Consider the following 15,945-nt stretch of genomic DNA (forward strand, 5'->3'; position numbering starts at 1 on the left):
AGACCCTGTGATTAACTGGCTTGCCTCTGTAGTCCAATAAACGCCCCTTCCCCCCGAAAATGAAACTTGTCTCCTGTCAGGATGGTGGGTTGAATGTCTGTGAAAGACATTACAGACTAGTTCTTATACCCTATAAATCCCTATACTCTGCTTCTGTAAACAAGGCCTTCCCCATAGGATCTGTGTCTTACAGACATCAGCTTTTCCAACTAGGATGACTGAACATTGAAATTTTAGCATTTCTCTTCAATTTAGCCTTTTCCAAGGAAATTCTTTCCCACACATTTCACAGCATTATGATCTAGATTACCTGATGCAGACTGGAATTTGGCTGGAGCTGTTCCTCCTACCACTCTGGAAGATGCCTTAGCAGGAGCAGCAGGTTTGGCTGGCATGATGGCTTTGGCTTTCTCGAGCATGACCAATACCTGATCTTTGGAAGTTGGCTAGAGAGAAAGAGATGCATGTACAGAAGAACAGATATTCCATAGGCTATGAAGATGAGATAAATGGCTGTAGTTTAAAAGTGCAGTGTGCAAGAGGCTAAGTGGAAAGTAGTTTAGTCAAAGGGACAGTACTTTGAGAATTAAAAGGGGTAAAGTGGTTCAGACATGTAACTAATTTCAATCACACCCATTGAAGGTCAAGTATTTCACACCAGAAGTCAGCAGTGATTCCTGAGTGTTTACACTGCTCAAAACATGTCACAAGGTAACTTTCCAGAAAAAGTCACAGACATTTGTCATAGACATTACACTCACTTTCACCCAGGCTCATTCATACTATGCTTTCTTCTTCAGGTAAGAATCTAACTACTATACCTTCAGCTTGCCAGTGGCTTTGGCCATCTTCTCAAAACCGAGATGCATCATAAAGAACGGCAGAGCATCCTGTGCCTTTTTACGCACATCTCCATTTCGATCTTCTAGGCAGGAGTACAGGTGAGGCACACATAAAAGCAAGTCAGAAGGAACAGAACGGAGGGTAGGCAGCTTGTCAGCCAACCAACCCAGAAGCTGGAAGGAGATAGCAGCACAGGTTAGCTTTACTCTTCAGAATATAACGAATGTCTGAAATATGCATTGTAATAAGGTGTCTAAAAGTGCAGCCCACAGAGACTGTAGATCCCGGTATACAAATAAGTGACTTAAGTGGCCATCTTCATTATGGCTGCTGCTCCAAGTTAAAGATGAGGGCAGCATTTCATAATTGTGCATTACTTTTGGTCAGTGAGTTGCATTTTGGGTGCCCCTGGCTCAGGCAACATTCCAAAACCTCAGCTCTACTCTTAAGCACTGTGCATAAAGGAAGACTCATTTGAGGGAAGCAGCACTATTTATGATTCGTCTTTTCAAAAGATTTAATTTGAGCAACACTGAAGTTTGAATTTCAGCATCATCATGGAGAACAACTCCTAACCATCCTTGTTAAATTTTACTTTTTACTGTTACCAGTCAGTACAAAAACTGAATTGCACACTTCTTACCCTCATGATACAGTGCTCAGTCACTGCAGTCTGCACTAGCCTCACCCCTTTATTTCTACAGTTGCACTCAAACTGTGGCTAAAAAGCAGTCCAAAGGTATAATGAACAAACTCATGTATAGAGTACCAGTCTTACCTCTTGTCTTAAGAAAGGGTTTTCTTTTTTGAGCTCCTCAGACAGGTCCTCTCCTTCCAACCATTCTTTCATGCCAGTCTGTTCTGTCCAGGCATTCACAGTAGCCAGTGCAGCAGCACGTACATTGTTCTGTAGCAAGAGCAAAATTTACAAAGGATAATCCTGATAGGGGTCAGAAGATTAAGATGGGGAGGTTCTGGGATCACCCTTTCCTTCAAAGGTTAAATCATCCTGCACCAAGGGCTCACATTTTTGTTCGTTGTTGGGAAAAAGAAGTCCCAGCATGACAAAATGCAGCTCATTCTATTAGATATGGAGAAGTCTCTGAAAAGTAGACATAATACACTAGTCAGGCACAGCTGACACAGAAAAGGAGTGGGAGCATCATTGAAAGAATTTTGTCTGCTGCCCCTCCCTAATGAAGAGTATAATCTCAAATCCACAACTCGTGAGGGCTAAAGAATGAGGCAAATTATTTATATAAAGGTTAAAATAGTTTAGCATATTTAGGAATCCAGGCAAGATCAGGCGATAACTGGGTTACTGAAAAGGATCTGGGGGTTATAGTAGATCGCAAACTGAAGGTGACCAATAATATGTAGTTGTGAAAAAGGCAAATATCATTCTGGGGTGTATTAAAAGGAGTGTCTTGTATAAGACATGGGAGGTAACAGTCTCACTCTACTTGGCACAGGTGAGGCCTCAGCTGAAGCACTGTGTTCAGTTCTGAGTGGCACAGTTTAAGAAAGATCTGGACAAACTGGAGGGAGTCTGGAGGATAGCAATAAAAATGATAAAGGTTTAGAAAACCTGACCTATGAGGAAAGGTTAAAAAACTAGCTATATTTAGTTTTGAGGAAAACAGAGGACTGAGTGAGGGACCCGATGACAGTCTTCAAATACGTTAAGGGCTGTTATAAAGAGGACAGTGGATTGTTTTCCATGTCCACTGAAGGTAAGAAAGAGGTAATGGGCTAAATCTTCCTTGTTGCAGATTAAGATTACATAATTAGGAAAATCTAACTATAAGGATAGTTAAACACTGGATCAGGCTTCCAAGGAAGGTTGTGAAATCACAATCATTGGAGGCGTTTAAGAACAGGTTAGAAAAATAACTGTCAGGAATGGTCTAGGTTTACTTAGTTCTGCCTCAACACAAGTGGCTAGACTAGAGGAGCTCTTAAGGTCCATTCCAGCCCTATATTTCTATGAACTACCAAAACCCAAGTACTTCTGCTTCGGGACATAAACTGATCATCAGACGAGGTCAAGAGGAATGCTACTCTACTCCTACACACTCGCAGGGTGACCCAATACTGCCCAGTGACACCTAAAAAGGGAAGGGCAACAGTCTGCTCTGAATCAGCTAGTTTACACCACTGTTCCGAGGATGCCAGACTACATGGAATTGAGGTTTATAGGCAACATTATGACACCTCAGTACTGGTAAATTCTGACTACTTAGCTCTTATTTACTTCAATCTACCACAATGCACCTATTACTCTAAGCAAAAAGTAGAAATTAAATCATAGCCATGTCAAAAATAAAGTCCAACCCAACAAAAAGAAACGAATCTCTCCTTTGTGATACTACCCCAATAGAATCATGTTTAGGATCTCCAGGATACTTTATTTTTCCAGACGGTCTCAGAGGGCCCATGTTAGCATGATTTTCACAGCTAAAGACTGGACAGAAAGCTACGTATCAGCTGGGGGGTAGTCACTGGGAGCAGCATAAGTGCTCACTCTACCCAGAGAGGTAGGCCTGGCACTGATCTCTGCACAGCAAACCAACTTACTACTCTAGTACTGCTAACCTAGGCTGTATCTTCTACATTGAGAAGCAGGGCCTATGAAAATCAGTTTAAGATGAAGAGCTGGACACAGTGCATAAGTGGACTTTACTGTACATCACAGACATTGAACAAGAAAGCCACCAGCTTAACCACAGCACAGACAGTATTCATATCTGCAGATAGGCAAACTGCAGTAATTTGGAAGACAGAACTCTGAGCAGCATTCAAAGAGCTTCTGAAACTAGTCTAAACATTCACCTGCCTCTGAACAGCTGGCCAATTTAAGTCAAACACTGAAGATTGCTCCCTAGACAGTGTAACGCAAAGCATGCAGAAGACGAGCCTGCATTCCTAAAGGAAAATATAAGGCATGATGGCCTACCTTACTGTCCCCAAGAACTGTGATGATGGGAATTCCCAGGTTTTTCACATGTTGCCTGATGTTTGGGCCCATTGCCATGGCTAGCTGCTGGAGGATGCTCAGTGTTTGTTGAACCTGGATGAGAAAGAAAAACATTTTAATGAACTAGTTATACAAACAAACTGAGTAGCAACATTATGTTGCTATTATGGCTTATCTAGACTTTGCCTCTTGAAGGGCTGTCTATTCCTGCATTAGTTTATGCCTATTAGTTTATAGGTGCAGCTATTGCTTGCTGTATGTAGATTTAAAGGGACAAGAATTTAAAAACCATTTTCAGGCATAAGTGACAATTTTCTGGTGTTCCATTTATTGCTATGAGTTATTGAAAATAAAAGTTTATATATTAAAAAATAAACCAGAGAGCTGCATCGTCCTTCCAGTTTGTGGGGACTTCTACACAGCAATGGGAAGGAAAAAAAAATCACCCAAGAAATATGGAAAGTGGGAGATGTAGGATCTGGAGCTACTCACTTCATTAACTGACTAGATGTCTATTTTAATGCTCTATTATACAGACTTCAGTAAAAGACAATTTATTTCATGGAAGAAAGACAAACCCATTTTTCAAGCCCCACTCAAACTATGAAGGAACTGAAATGGGTTGAATAATATAGTCTGAAGTGACTGCAACAGGAATTTGCTTCAGACATTAGTATTTTTAGCATACCAAGATTTTATTGGAGTCATTGAGACGAAACTTCAAGGCAGCTGGAAGTTCTCCTATATTTGGTTGTATGAATTTGGCATCATTAATGATGCTTGTCACTTCATCCAGACCCTCCTTTCGGATCTTCCAGTTTTTGTCCCCGATCTTAGACACCAATTCAGCTGTGATCTTATCACTGTAGAAGGAAAGCAAAGCAATCTCTGACATTTAGCATCATTTTGTATTAGAGGAATACAACATATGAACCAGACACTTCTCTGTGAATGCCAATCAAAACCCATGGTAAACCAAGAGAGAGAAAAGGACTTAGGATACAAAGTTGCTGATTTTAGAATATGTAGCAGGAAAAAAAAAAAAAGCCCTTAGTTTGACGACTCTAAACCCACCTGATCTCTGTTCTTGGCAGGAGATCCACAACATCATTCCCTATATCCTCTTGCTCATCTCCTTCTTCACCATCATCTCCACTGCCCCCGCTGTGCCTTGCAGTGCCTCGAGTTGGAGCAGGCGCAGACTGCCCTTGCATCTGCAAACATGACACACACGCACGCAAGCACAAGTAAGATGAGTGCATAATGGAAGAAGTTAGATATTTAAGTATCTTTATTTGAGGCTGTTCTCACTCAGTCATGCGGCCCAGAGCAATGCCTTATCAACATAAAGTGTTGCTACAAAAAGCAGTAGCTCCTGAAGTTCATCACAAACCCAGAAATAGATGTTACTTACCTGTAACTGGAGGTTCTTCAAAATGTGTGGTCCCTATCTGTATTCCGCAAATGGGATACACATGTGCATGAGTCTGGATTTTCTTGCAAGCAGTGTCCTTTTGCCTGCATATGGGCCACAGCTCTCTTTGGGCTCCCAGCCAAAGGCATAAAGGGCAGTGGAGGCCGATGCCTCTCTAATTTCCCATTCTTACTACAGTGTAACGGATCAGCAGCAGAGGGGACAGAGGGCAGGTAGTGGAATACAGATTGGAACCACACTTCTCAAAAGAATGTCCAGTTACAGGCAAGTAACCTCCATTTCTTTAAGCGTGATATGTGTATTTCACACGTGGGAGATTAACAAGCAGTAGTCAAACAGGGGGTGGATGCTATTTTAATGCTCTATTATACAGACTTCTGTAAAAGACAATTTCTTGTATTTTCCTTTAGGAATGCAGGCGTGTCTTCTGCATGGCGCTTATATCAGGGTAACGTACGTCACTCAGAAGGTGGCTTATTCACACCCCTGAGCGACACACTTACATCAACTTAAGCTGTAGTGTATACACAGCCTTAGTGAGAGACAATAGAACAAAATTGAGGTCCCACTGAGATGTAACTTCACCTCATGGACTGAGGGAAATATAGGTGGTGAGGTGCTGGTGGGCTGGCCAGGGCTGCTTCACTTTGGTCAGGTGCTCGGCCTGTTTGGGACTGGAGGGGACTGCTTTTCCACTCCAGCCAGCATGGAGCTCGGGGCTGCTCCTTTGCTCCGGCCGGCAAAGGGCTTGAGGCTACTGTGCCTGGCTGGCATGGGGCACTAAATAACCTCAATATTACTGAAGCCTCATGGACCCCCTGTAATCTTTGGCAGCTCCCCAAGGAGGTCCCACACACGAAATTGGGAACTGTTGCTCTATGACATATGATGGCATACCCCAATCCACTAGGCAGGCGTTGGTAACAAATCGTTTGCCTTGGGTGTGTGTGGAAAGGGATACTTACCCAAACTTGCTCCAGTTTGCCAGAAAAGAGCCTAATACCTTGGGTGGAATTGTGACCTATTCATTTATGGTGCCCTTCTCTGGTGAGTACATTAAGAAAAGCCAGGCTTATAGGCATCACAGATATACTTTGGTAAATGGTGTTGTGTGTGCATGAAGCCATGTTGCCAAAGAGGGTAAGGCAAGTTCTGACTGATGTCCTGTATCTGACATTGACATAGTATATGACAGTGCTCATGGCTTGAAATCTTTCCAGAGATAGATATGCTCTTGCTGTAGTATAGTCTAATGTCACCCATACAAAGTGTGTGCACCTTGTGGGTATCAACATGGATTTTTCATGATTCACAAAGATACCTGGGGAAGGTAAACAGTTGAGCAGAACATGGGTTACCCTACCCTTCTCTTCTCATCCAAGCAGCCACCACTGAAAAATCTTTTACAGAACACCCTGGGTGCTGTGGCCAGACCAAAAGGGAAAACTCTGGATTGATAATGGTCTTGGCCCAAGAGGAACTATCTATAAGAACAGCTGCACTTGGGATTGCTCCCCCATTCCACGCATCAACTTCCGTCTTCTTGTGATAGACTCCTCCTCCAATGCAATGTCCCAGAAAGTTGATGGACCTGATGATAGTGGTAAATGCTGATAGAGGAGAGTATCGATGTCTTCCTGGGACATACGTGTCCCTAACTGTCCCAGAGTATGAGGAGAGTCCCTTGGAAAAGCCAGAGCCTCTCTGGTCACAGTGGTTGTCTGCTCCCTCTGGAAGCATGTTATTGATACTGCCTCGGTTGCCAAAGTGGATGAAAACATCAGGAGTTGTCTAACTCCATGTTTCCACCATCAAAGCCAGTGTCAGAACTGTTCGATTGATATGCTTGTGTGCCTTCCTCTTTCCGAAAAGATTTAGTTGGGCCTAAAATCTTAGAGCTTGTGCATATTAGTTCCCTGACTCAGACGGGGTCAGAGTTGGATCCCTTTTTTGGGGGACAGTCAGACAGTCAGTCAGACATCCATCTATGTTATAAAAACTACTAAAACCAACTATAAAGAATTCTTACAGGAATGACACTAAAATGAGCTGAGGACACCGAAAAGTCTGACTCAGACCATGCAGCGATATGGCGGAACTGGAGAGTTGTTAGCCCACAACACCTTTTTTGCCCTGGGTTACGAGCACAAGGAGAGCTATGGAACATGTGTGGACCAAGAGACACTGCATGAAAGAAGTTATGGACTCAGGCACATGGTGAGCATGTGTATCTCATGTGCAGGCTACACATAGGGACAATCCCAAAAAGAACTGCTCCTTATTCAAAGCCAAAACAGCCATGACCCCACTTGTGTGGCTAAACACCCGCCAAAGCCTGATGGTCTTGAACAATACAAATCCGTCATCCTGAAACACTAGCAAAGAGCCAGCCTACTGAAAGTTCTCAATCTGCAAAAATGGCACTGCATTGAAGTTAGCATTTTCAGCTATTTAATAAGAGAATTAAGGCTTGCAGACTTCTTACCTTTTCAAATTCTGCATCTATCTGGGAGAGAAGGGCTGGCTTCTCATCCTCAAAGAACATTCGCAGAGGGGGTCCAACGTAGAGATACATGACGCCCAACAAGGTAATAGCAGCAATCCGTACAGCCTACCAAAATAGGACAGAAAGCACTTAACAGACCTTAGACTAAAAACAGACAGTGTTAAAAGTTTCAGAATTAATCCACATTTACTCACTGGGTTAGTGGCAGCAAGAGCTGTCTTTACGTTGCTGATGAAAGCCTTAACGTTCAACCTGAGAGAGAACATGAATATCATGAAATAGCCTACAAAGACACATGCAGAAGGCATCAGCAAGATATAAGGCAGCTACAGTTTGTCTTCCGTAATTAAGTAACTTTTAACCTGTTGGTATATAATTACCAACAAAACTCCCCAAAGCATCTGACATTTTACATATGGAGATAAACCTTAAGATAGTGTAAGCTAACAGAAAACTATTTCCAAAGTTGCGTAATCTTTTGCAGTAAAATACTGCCTAATACCAGTTTAATGCAAATATGAAGGCAGCCCTTTTATTGCCTGAAAAGCTAGTCCATGAAGAAAAAAAAACAGTTACATATATTGCAGTAACTCTTTTTCTAGATGTTGTCAGTATGGTTCCCACTGTCAGTATACACATGCTCCACACACCTAAGATAAGTTTGTGGGGGTTTTTTTGGTTTTTCTTTTTATAGCAGCGTCCACTGGGAACCTGCGTGTACCATGGATGTCTGTGTGATCCTGTGTGAGGGCATAAAGGACAGAGTGGCTGTGACCACCTCTCAGTTTCTTCAGAATTTGAAGTTGATGGTAGCAGAGGACTCTGAAAAGTGGTGACATAGGATCCACACTGAAAACATATGGAAGAACCACACGCAGTGTAGGTAAAGGAGAGGTTACTTACCTTACAGTAATTTGAGTTCAAGATGCTTTTGTCCCTATGGGTGCTCCACTGTAGGATAAGCACGTGCTCATGCACTCTTGATCAGAGATGGCAAAGAGTTCATGATCTTGTGTGGAACAGCACCTTGTGTTCCAAATGAGGGGATGTAGATAGGCACAAGCCTGTGGCCGCTCAATTCCTTCATAGCCAAGAAGCCAGACATTTCAAAGCAGAGGGAGCTGCCATATTGACAAAAACATTAAGAATTTGAGTCTCTAAGATAAGTAACCTCCCCTTCAAGTATATGCCCCCACGGGTGCTCCACCGTAGGAGACTCCCAAGCAGTAATTCAAAGAGAAGTGGATGCTGAGGAGGCAGGTCAAGAACTGCGTGGAGAACTGCATCACCAAAGACAGTACGATCTCTGGAAGCCATTAAGATGGCATAATACTTGACAAAAGGTATGAATTGAAGAACAAGTCACAATCCTGCAGATTTCTGCTATGAGAATGTCTTTTTGTAGAGCCACAGACATGGATTGCACTCTAGTGGAATATGCTGTCACACTGTGAAGAGGCTATATCCCAGTTCTTTCATTGTAGGTCAAAATACGACTTGAAATCCACTTAGATAACTGCTGCATAGAAATATGTTGGCCCTTCATTCTTTCTGCAAATGATACAAATGGCTTTGGAGAGGATCTAAAGGACTTAGCCCTATCTAAATAGAAGACAAGGTCTAACATCCAGTGAATGAAGGCTCGATTCCCTCCCTAGGAGGTATGAGATTTTGGGTTGTATATAGGAAGGCAAATCTCTTGGTTAATGGAATATGCTGATCAGATTTTGGGGAGAAAACAAGGATATATACTTATACCACCTTTTATAGGAATATGGTTGTACTATGGTGGGTCAGCCGTAAGTGCCCCAGCTTTCCCACTCTTCTTGCTTAAGTAATGGTGACCAGAAATGAAGTTTTAAAGGAGAGGTGGAGGAGAGAGCAGGTAACAAAAGGTTCAAAAGGGGCTGTACGTAGAGCATTAAGCACCAGGCTAACGTTCCACTGGGGGGCTGGGTCCCAGACAGGAGGATACAAGTTCTATAGACTTTTGAGAAATCTGGCTATAACAGGGAAGGCAAAAAAATCAAACCATCCCTGGATGGGTAAGAGGAAATCTGTGATAGCAGCCAACTGTATCCTCACAGAGCTCATTGAGACTCTTCTCACTTTTAATTCCAATAGATAATCCAGTATCTTGGGAAGCAGAACTTCTGAGGCTTGGGAAGACTGAAGAGAGCACCAAGAATGAAAGCATTTCCACTTCCAGAGGTATGTATTCCAGATATTGGGCTTTCTACTACTGGACAAAAGAACCAACTGAACTGCATCTAAACAAGTCAATTCCAGGGTTGAGACCCATTTAGGAGCCACATTCTGAGGTTCAGAAAAGAAGGGTTGGGGTGGATGAGGGAACCCCAAGCTGTGTGTCAATAGGTTCTCTGTGGTAGGTAATCACAAGGGTGCCACCTCCAAGGGGTGGATGAGGTTTGAGTTCTACACCTGTCTTGGTCAGGCTGGTGTAATGAGAATAGCTCTCTTTCTGTGCATAACTGGGGTACAGAGTCTTGAGGATTAACTGTATCAGTGGGTAAGCATAAAGCAGAGCACAAGACCATGGAGATTTCAGCACATCTACATTGCCGTGATGGCAGATATCAATGCAGCGGCATCGACTGATTGGGTCTGTGTAGGCCTGCTCAGTCGATAGGACAGCACTCTCCCCTTGACTGAATTAGTCCACCTCCCAGAAAGGTGGAGGGTAGTGTCGATGGCAGAGCAGCTGCACTGGAGAGAGACGTCATGTTGCACAGATGTAAGTACATCGACATGAGATTTGCCAGTTACATCTCTCATGTGGACCCAGCATGGCAGTGTAGGCCAGACCTGAGAAAACAATCTGTAACCTCCCTTGGAGCAAAACAAACAACATTTGGAGTTGTTCGGGGTGGCAAGGAGAGAGATTTACTCAAAGGTAGACCCCAGGTCTGAGATACTGAAAAAAAAAAAAAAAAAGAGTCTGAGCTCCCATTTGTGGTCTTGCCAAAAGCATCTGCTATGGAAGTTTGCAATTGTATTCTGAAGGCCCGATAGACAGATTGATGATATGCCTATTCAATTAGAAATACATGGTCGCTAAGATTCTGGAACTGGTATAAAGACTGGGATCTTATTCTGCCTTGGCGGTTGATGTAATACATCACTACCCTGTTGTCTAGCATTACTCTGACCAAGTGGCCTTGTATATCATGAAGAAAGCAGTAAAAAGCTTAGCGAACTGCTCTCAGCTCCAGAATGTTGAGGTGAAGTGGTGACTCTCATGCAGAGCATTAGCCATGAGCTGTACTTCCCTGCAAGTGGGCTCCCCCCATACTAACAGAAAAGTATCGGTTGAGGATTTTTGACAGTGTGGGATGCGAGAATGGGGTTTCCCACACAGCCCCTCTGTGGGTTCTTCCACCATGTAACAGAATCCAACATCATTTAAGGCACTGTGACCCGTTTGGAGGTGTGGTGTCTGGTTTGGGTTATATACTGTTCTTGTCTGAAGACATCTGAGGTGTAGTCTTGAGTAGAGAGCCATGAACATAAGAGGCAAATATATGAACCAAAAGAGCTGAAGACAAGCCCTCACAGTTGTTTGTGGGCTGCACGATAGTGTTCAGATTAGGTAAAATGGGTGGGGGGGAAAAAAACCTCTCTCCCTGTTTAAATAGGCTTTTGCTGTTGTGGAGTCCAAAATGTCTCTTACAAAGTTTATCCTTTGCATTGGCATTAGTATACATTTTGTATGATTGCTATGAAGTCCTAGTGATTGGAACAAGGTTAATACCTTGGTTGTAGCTGACTGGATCTCTCCGTATGATCGAGTCCTGATCAACAAGACCTCCAAACATGGGAATACAGAGATTTTCCCCATTGATTGAGGTGAGCTGCCACTACCAAAGAGACCTCTGTAAACATCCTCCGAGTTGTGGAGAATCTGAAGAGAAGAATTCTATATTGATTGTGGTCTGTTCCTGTTACAAGGCACAGGAACCACTTGTCTACTTTCATGTAGCTATCCAACATCACACATCCTGCAGATGAAGGGCAACAAACCAGTCTCCTGGATCCAAGGATGGGAGAATGATAACTAGTGTCACCATTCTGAAGCATTGAACTAGAACATAGCTGTTCAAATTCCTGAGGTTGAGGACTAGTCTCCACCCTCCATCTCTCTTGGGAATTAGGAGGTATAGAATCCTTTCCTAATGAATTCTTTTGGACCCAGTCTTCTGGGGGGCAGTAGAGGTTTGCCCTAAGAGGCTTTCGTGAGGGTGTCCCTAAAGAGGGACATGAAGAGGGTCGGATGGAGGGGTAGAGTGGAAGTGCATAGATAACCCACTATGACTTCCAGTATCCACTTGTCAGAGGTAAGGAATTCTCAGGCAGGTATGTAGGGAGACATTCGAGCTCCAAAGAGAGGAATATTGCACAAACAGGAAATCCAGTGATTGATGGCAGAAGTGTCAGAACTGCTTCCTAGAAGGAGAAGCTGACTGAGAATGGCCAGAGACATCCATGGCTGCCTTAAGGCTGCCCTGGAAACTCTCTGGTCTTCTTTAACACTTTCCTTCAGCTCACGTGTGAGGCAATCAGGCAAAAAGAGTGTCACCTTCTCCCACCTCAGGAAACAGTATGTAGTAAATAATGTCCTTGTCTTTGAATGAGTCTTTCGTCAACTTAGATTTTCCTTGTACTGCTGCAACAATTAACAACCCTGGTTCTGTCTTGCTGCCACTGGTGCTAAAAGAAGGAACTGAGAGCGCGTTATGGCTGCTCTACCCTTTATGTCCTCACACAAGAGCACAAGGAGGCATGGGACAAACATGCAGCACCAGACCCAGTTACTCAAAAAATCTGATCTTGCACATGAGTGCGTAGCGTGGGATCCATAGATATTCTCAAAAGATTGTTTGGGCCTACTAGAGAAACAGTACTTGGGTTTGCAGTCTGGACTAGTCTTCTCTCTATAGGTTTATTTTTTCCCTCTAAAACAAATTTAATTTTGGTTTTGTTTCTCCTGCTGAATCTATATGGATTTTCTTCCTGGCCCCATTTATCCTGAAAACAGCAAGATAACCACCTCACAGGACAGGTCAGAGCAAGCCACACAAATATTCAGACTTCAACTAGCCCTTTATTTTTATACTGTGAAATTCTGTCTTTCAAGAAATGTATGTTTTATTGTGAAAGAGCATGAAGAAACAATACACTGATTTATCAAATGTACTTGCCTGGATTCTTCTATAAAAGAATAGAAGTTCAACCACGAAATGCTATTCTGGATCTGACTACATGGTCCATTTTTAATTCTATATACTCATACACATGAAAAACAGCCTCCCTACTCTGGGGTCTGCCAAGTCACCATCCTCATCAAAATCCCTCCCAAAAACTGTAATGCTGACAGTAAGCTAATCAGTTTTCATTCATGACTCCCTTATTTTTACTACAGGGAGAAATTAAACATTTAACCTGGACCATCAAGATGCCCATATGCCTGAGTAACTGATACTGTACTGCTGTTAATCTGGTCTTCACTCACCTCACATCTAAAGTTTAGGCTGCAAGCTTTCTTGCTGTGAAATGCCTAGCATACTCCAGGGTTCTATAAAGAGAATAGGCCAGTATTCTTCTTTGTAGGTTTTCTGTGCCAGATGCACTTATTTACATGTTTAGATGCTTTTCCAAGCTCCTAATTAAATCCTAATGTCTAAGAGCTCTAGGAACAAAGGCTTAGATGCACTTGTTTCAGCAGTCTTTCAAAGAACAATACAGACCCACACTGAGTTCTGTAAAGAAGGAGAATCAGTTTTACCTACACTGAAAACTTGCATCCTTATTTTTCTATTTAATACTTTATCCTAAAACTTACCCAAAAAAGCCAAACTCTTTAATTGCATTTGAGAGCCAATTCAGGGTTTCCGACTGGTTTTTAGGATTCTTTTGAGAGAAAGCCATGGACATAACCTGGAACAGAAAGGAAAATTCAAATCTTTACCCCCACTGATGGATCACATGGAAGACCCTCATAACAGAAGAGTTCTGACATCTGCTAAGACTTTGCAATGCATTTAAACCAAGATGGATAAAGAGATGCACAACAGATAATTAATGCTCTACTGTAAGGAGAGGATGGTTGCAATGAGACATGACTTATCGCTGGCTGCTTAGTGTAACATCCAATATACTATAATTTCTTGAAGGACACCTCACCAATCACTAATCTATTATTAAAGTTACTTCCTTTTGGAATAGACTTCCATCTAATTGCTGCCTCACTGGATGTTTAAGAAACAAAAGACAAAGGAGTATTCCAAGCAATATGGAAACATGACAATGAGATTATATGGTTCTCAAGTATAAAAACTTGGTGTGCACAGCAATAATTTTCTTTATCCTACTGGAAAAGCACCTTCACTCCTTACTGACCTGTTCAGCAGTCCATGGCAACAGACATGCTTCCGCTATTGCCGTCATTGCTTCTTTTGCATTACTCCCACATTTCACATCACCAATCTTGTCCACGAGACCATCCAACACGATTTGTGCTGATGTTTTGGAAAAGTTCCCCTTCTGAGCAATCAGGGCAACTATATGAAGCTTCATTTGCATTACCTGGGAGGGACAAACAGCATAGCCATAACAACCAGGAAAGTAAATAAACTTGTGTGCTGCTATATGTTCTAGCCTGGACCACAATGCAATTCAGATTAGCCTGTCAAACAGAATCTCAGGAGACCCCAGTAGAAGTAGAATAATAAATAGCTTACAAACACTATGGAAGTCATTAGTAACTAGCAGGATACTAGTAACTAGACCAACACCTTACAGTAACACTGGAAGTGTTTTAAAATCTTATGACCTACTGTATTAAGATTCTGTAAATCACTCAGCTTGGACAGCAAGATAGTCAGATTAATTTTTGGAACAAGAAGGTCTTAATTTTCATCAGTATATTCCAAAGTGCTTTACAAAGAAGGGTACAGATAGAAACAGTAAGTATAGGGAGGTTGCAATTTACCAGCAGTCAATCAGCAAGTCAATGGCAGCATCACGTCTGCAGACTTCCAGTCTGGTGCCCTAGCTATTGGACTGCCCTGTCTTATTCAAACTTATAAGAAAGCATAAATTTACTGCAAGTCCTGGGGTTTCACTGTTAAATGCTTTAAAATTTAGCCATGCCAGTGTTGTGAAGAAAGGTGCTCCATCATTAAAAATACAGATCAAACAGAAGTGTAATGATTCTCTAGAGCATTCTACAGGCTTCTTTTCATGGAATACCACTACTTAAAATCCACATACATCCTTTGGGCAGTATTTTCAAGTTATATGGATCATCATCTCATTGTTATGCAGGTGAAACTCAATTTTCTTCTCTTGCAGAAATAAGGCTCTTCATATTTTACACAAGAACTGATGGACTTCTAGAACTACTATTAAAAGTGAAACACTTCTATTAATGCTTACACTAAAAACTCTTGTGCCTTCAGCCACTGTTTTATCTGATAAAGGAGCATTATGCTACTGCTATGTTAAAATCCCCAAAACATATTAACTGAAATCAACTGGGGGGAAAAAAAAAGATATTTATATTGGGTATCAAAAATATTTTCTACAAAACCCAAGTTTGGGCCTAAATGAAACTAACAGTGTTTGTTTAAAGAAAGAAGGTCTCTAAATATGAAGGCCTTTATATTGCTCCCCTATTACTAAGGCATGAAGGAAAAACAAGTTACTTGGAATGAAGTGCCTCACTAAGAATCCTAAAGCGGAAAGACATGTTCAAATCAGAATGTATTTATTGACTAAGCAATGAAGTAACTGACCAACAGCAGTTGCATTTTTATAGCCAAAGATCTGTACTTCTTTTAGCAGGTAAAAGGGTGAACAATGAGTAACACAGATTATTGCAGTAGCAAGAGACTGCAATCCATTATAGATATAAAAAGATAGTGGTTTACCTGAAAGTTGGTTTCCTTCCACCCAGGTTTCTTGGCCAACATCCTCACCAGAGCCTGGCAAGGCATTTCACTTCTTTCCATCAGTTCTACAGCCTAAAGAGTCAAAAATCAAATTAACCATTAGATGTTCAAAACATGCAAAACAAAATTCAAGACCGTTGGGAGTGAGATTTGCAATTTTGGCTTCTCTGGAAGATAACAGGACTAGTCTGGATTCCATTTTACATCAATGGGG

The 15,945-nt window shown here is 42.1% G+C and overlaps 1 protein-coding gene across 8 annotated transcripts in view; it reads right to left on the reverse strand.

The window, feature by feature from the left end:
- Nucleotides 1–15,945, reverse strand: part of CKAP5 (cytoskeleton associated protein 5) — a 100,397-nt gene that overhangs the window by 27,676 nt on the left and 56,776 nt on the right. For all 8 annotated transcript variants that reach the window (XM_067557672.1, XM_067557671.1, XM_067557670.1 and 5 more), the window contains exons 16-26: nt 15,711–15,803; nt 14,179–14,364; nt 13,622–13,716; nt 7,956–8,013; nt 7,741–7,866; nt 4,895–5,034; nt 4,509–4,683; nt 3,800–3,913; nt 1,622–1,750; nt 822–1,016; nt 311–446 (exon numbers count right to left, since the gene is read on the reverse strand). In XM_067557672.1, coding sequence (XP_067413773.1) covers nt 311–446; nt 822–1,016; nt 1,622–1,750; nt 3,800–3,913; nt 4,509–4,683; nt 4,895–5,034; nt 7,741–7,866; nt 7,956–8,013; nt 13,622–13,716; nt 14,179–14,364; nt 15,711–15,803 — 1,447 coding nt within the window. The remainder of the gene's footprint in view (nt 1–310; nt 447–821; nt 1,017–1,621; nt 1,751–3,799; nt 3,914–4,508; nt 4,684–4,894; nt 5,035–7,740; nt 7,867–7,955; nt 8,014–13,621; nt 13,717–14,178; nt 14,365–15,710; nt 15,804–15,945) is intronic.

Source organism: Emydura macquarii, unplaced genomic scaffold (assembly GCF_026122565.2).
Source record: "Emydura macquarii macquarii isolate MOO-44397 ecotype Brisbane River unplaced genomic scaffold, CSIRO-AGI_Emac_v2 contig_1876, whole genome shotgun sequence".
Lineage (NCBI taxonomy): Eukaryota > Metazoa > Chordata > Testudines > Chelidae > Emydura > Emydura macquarii.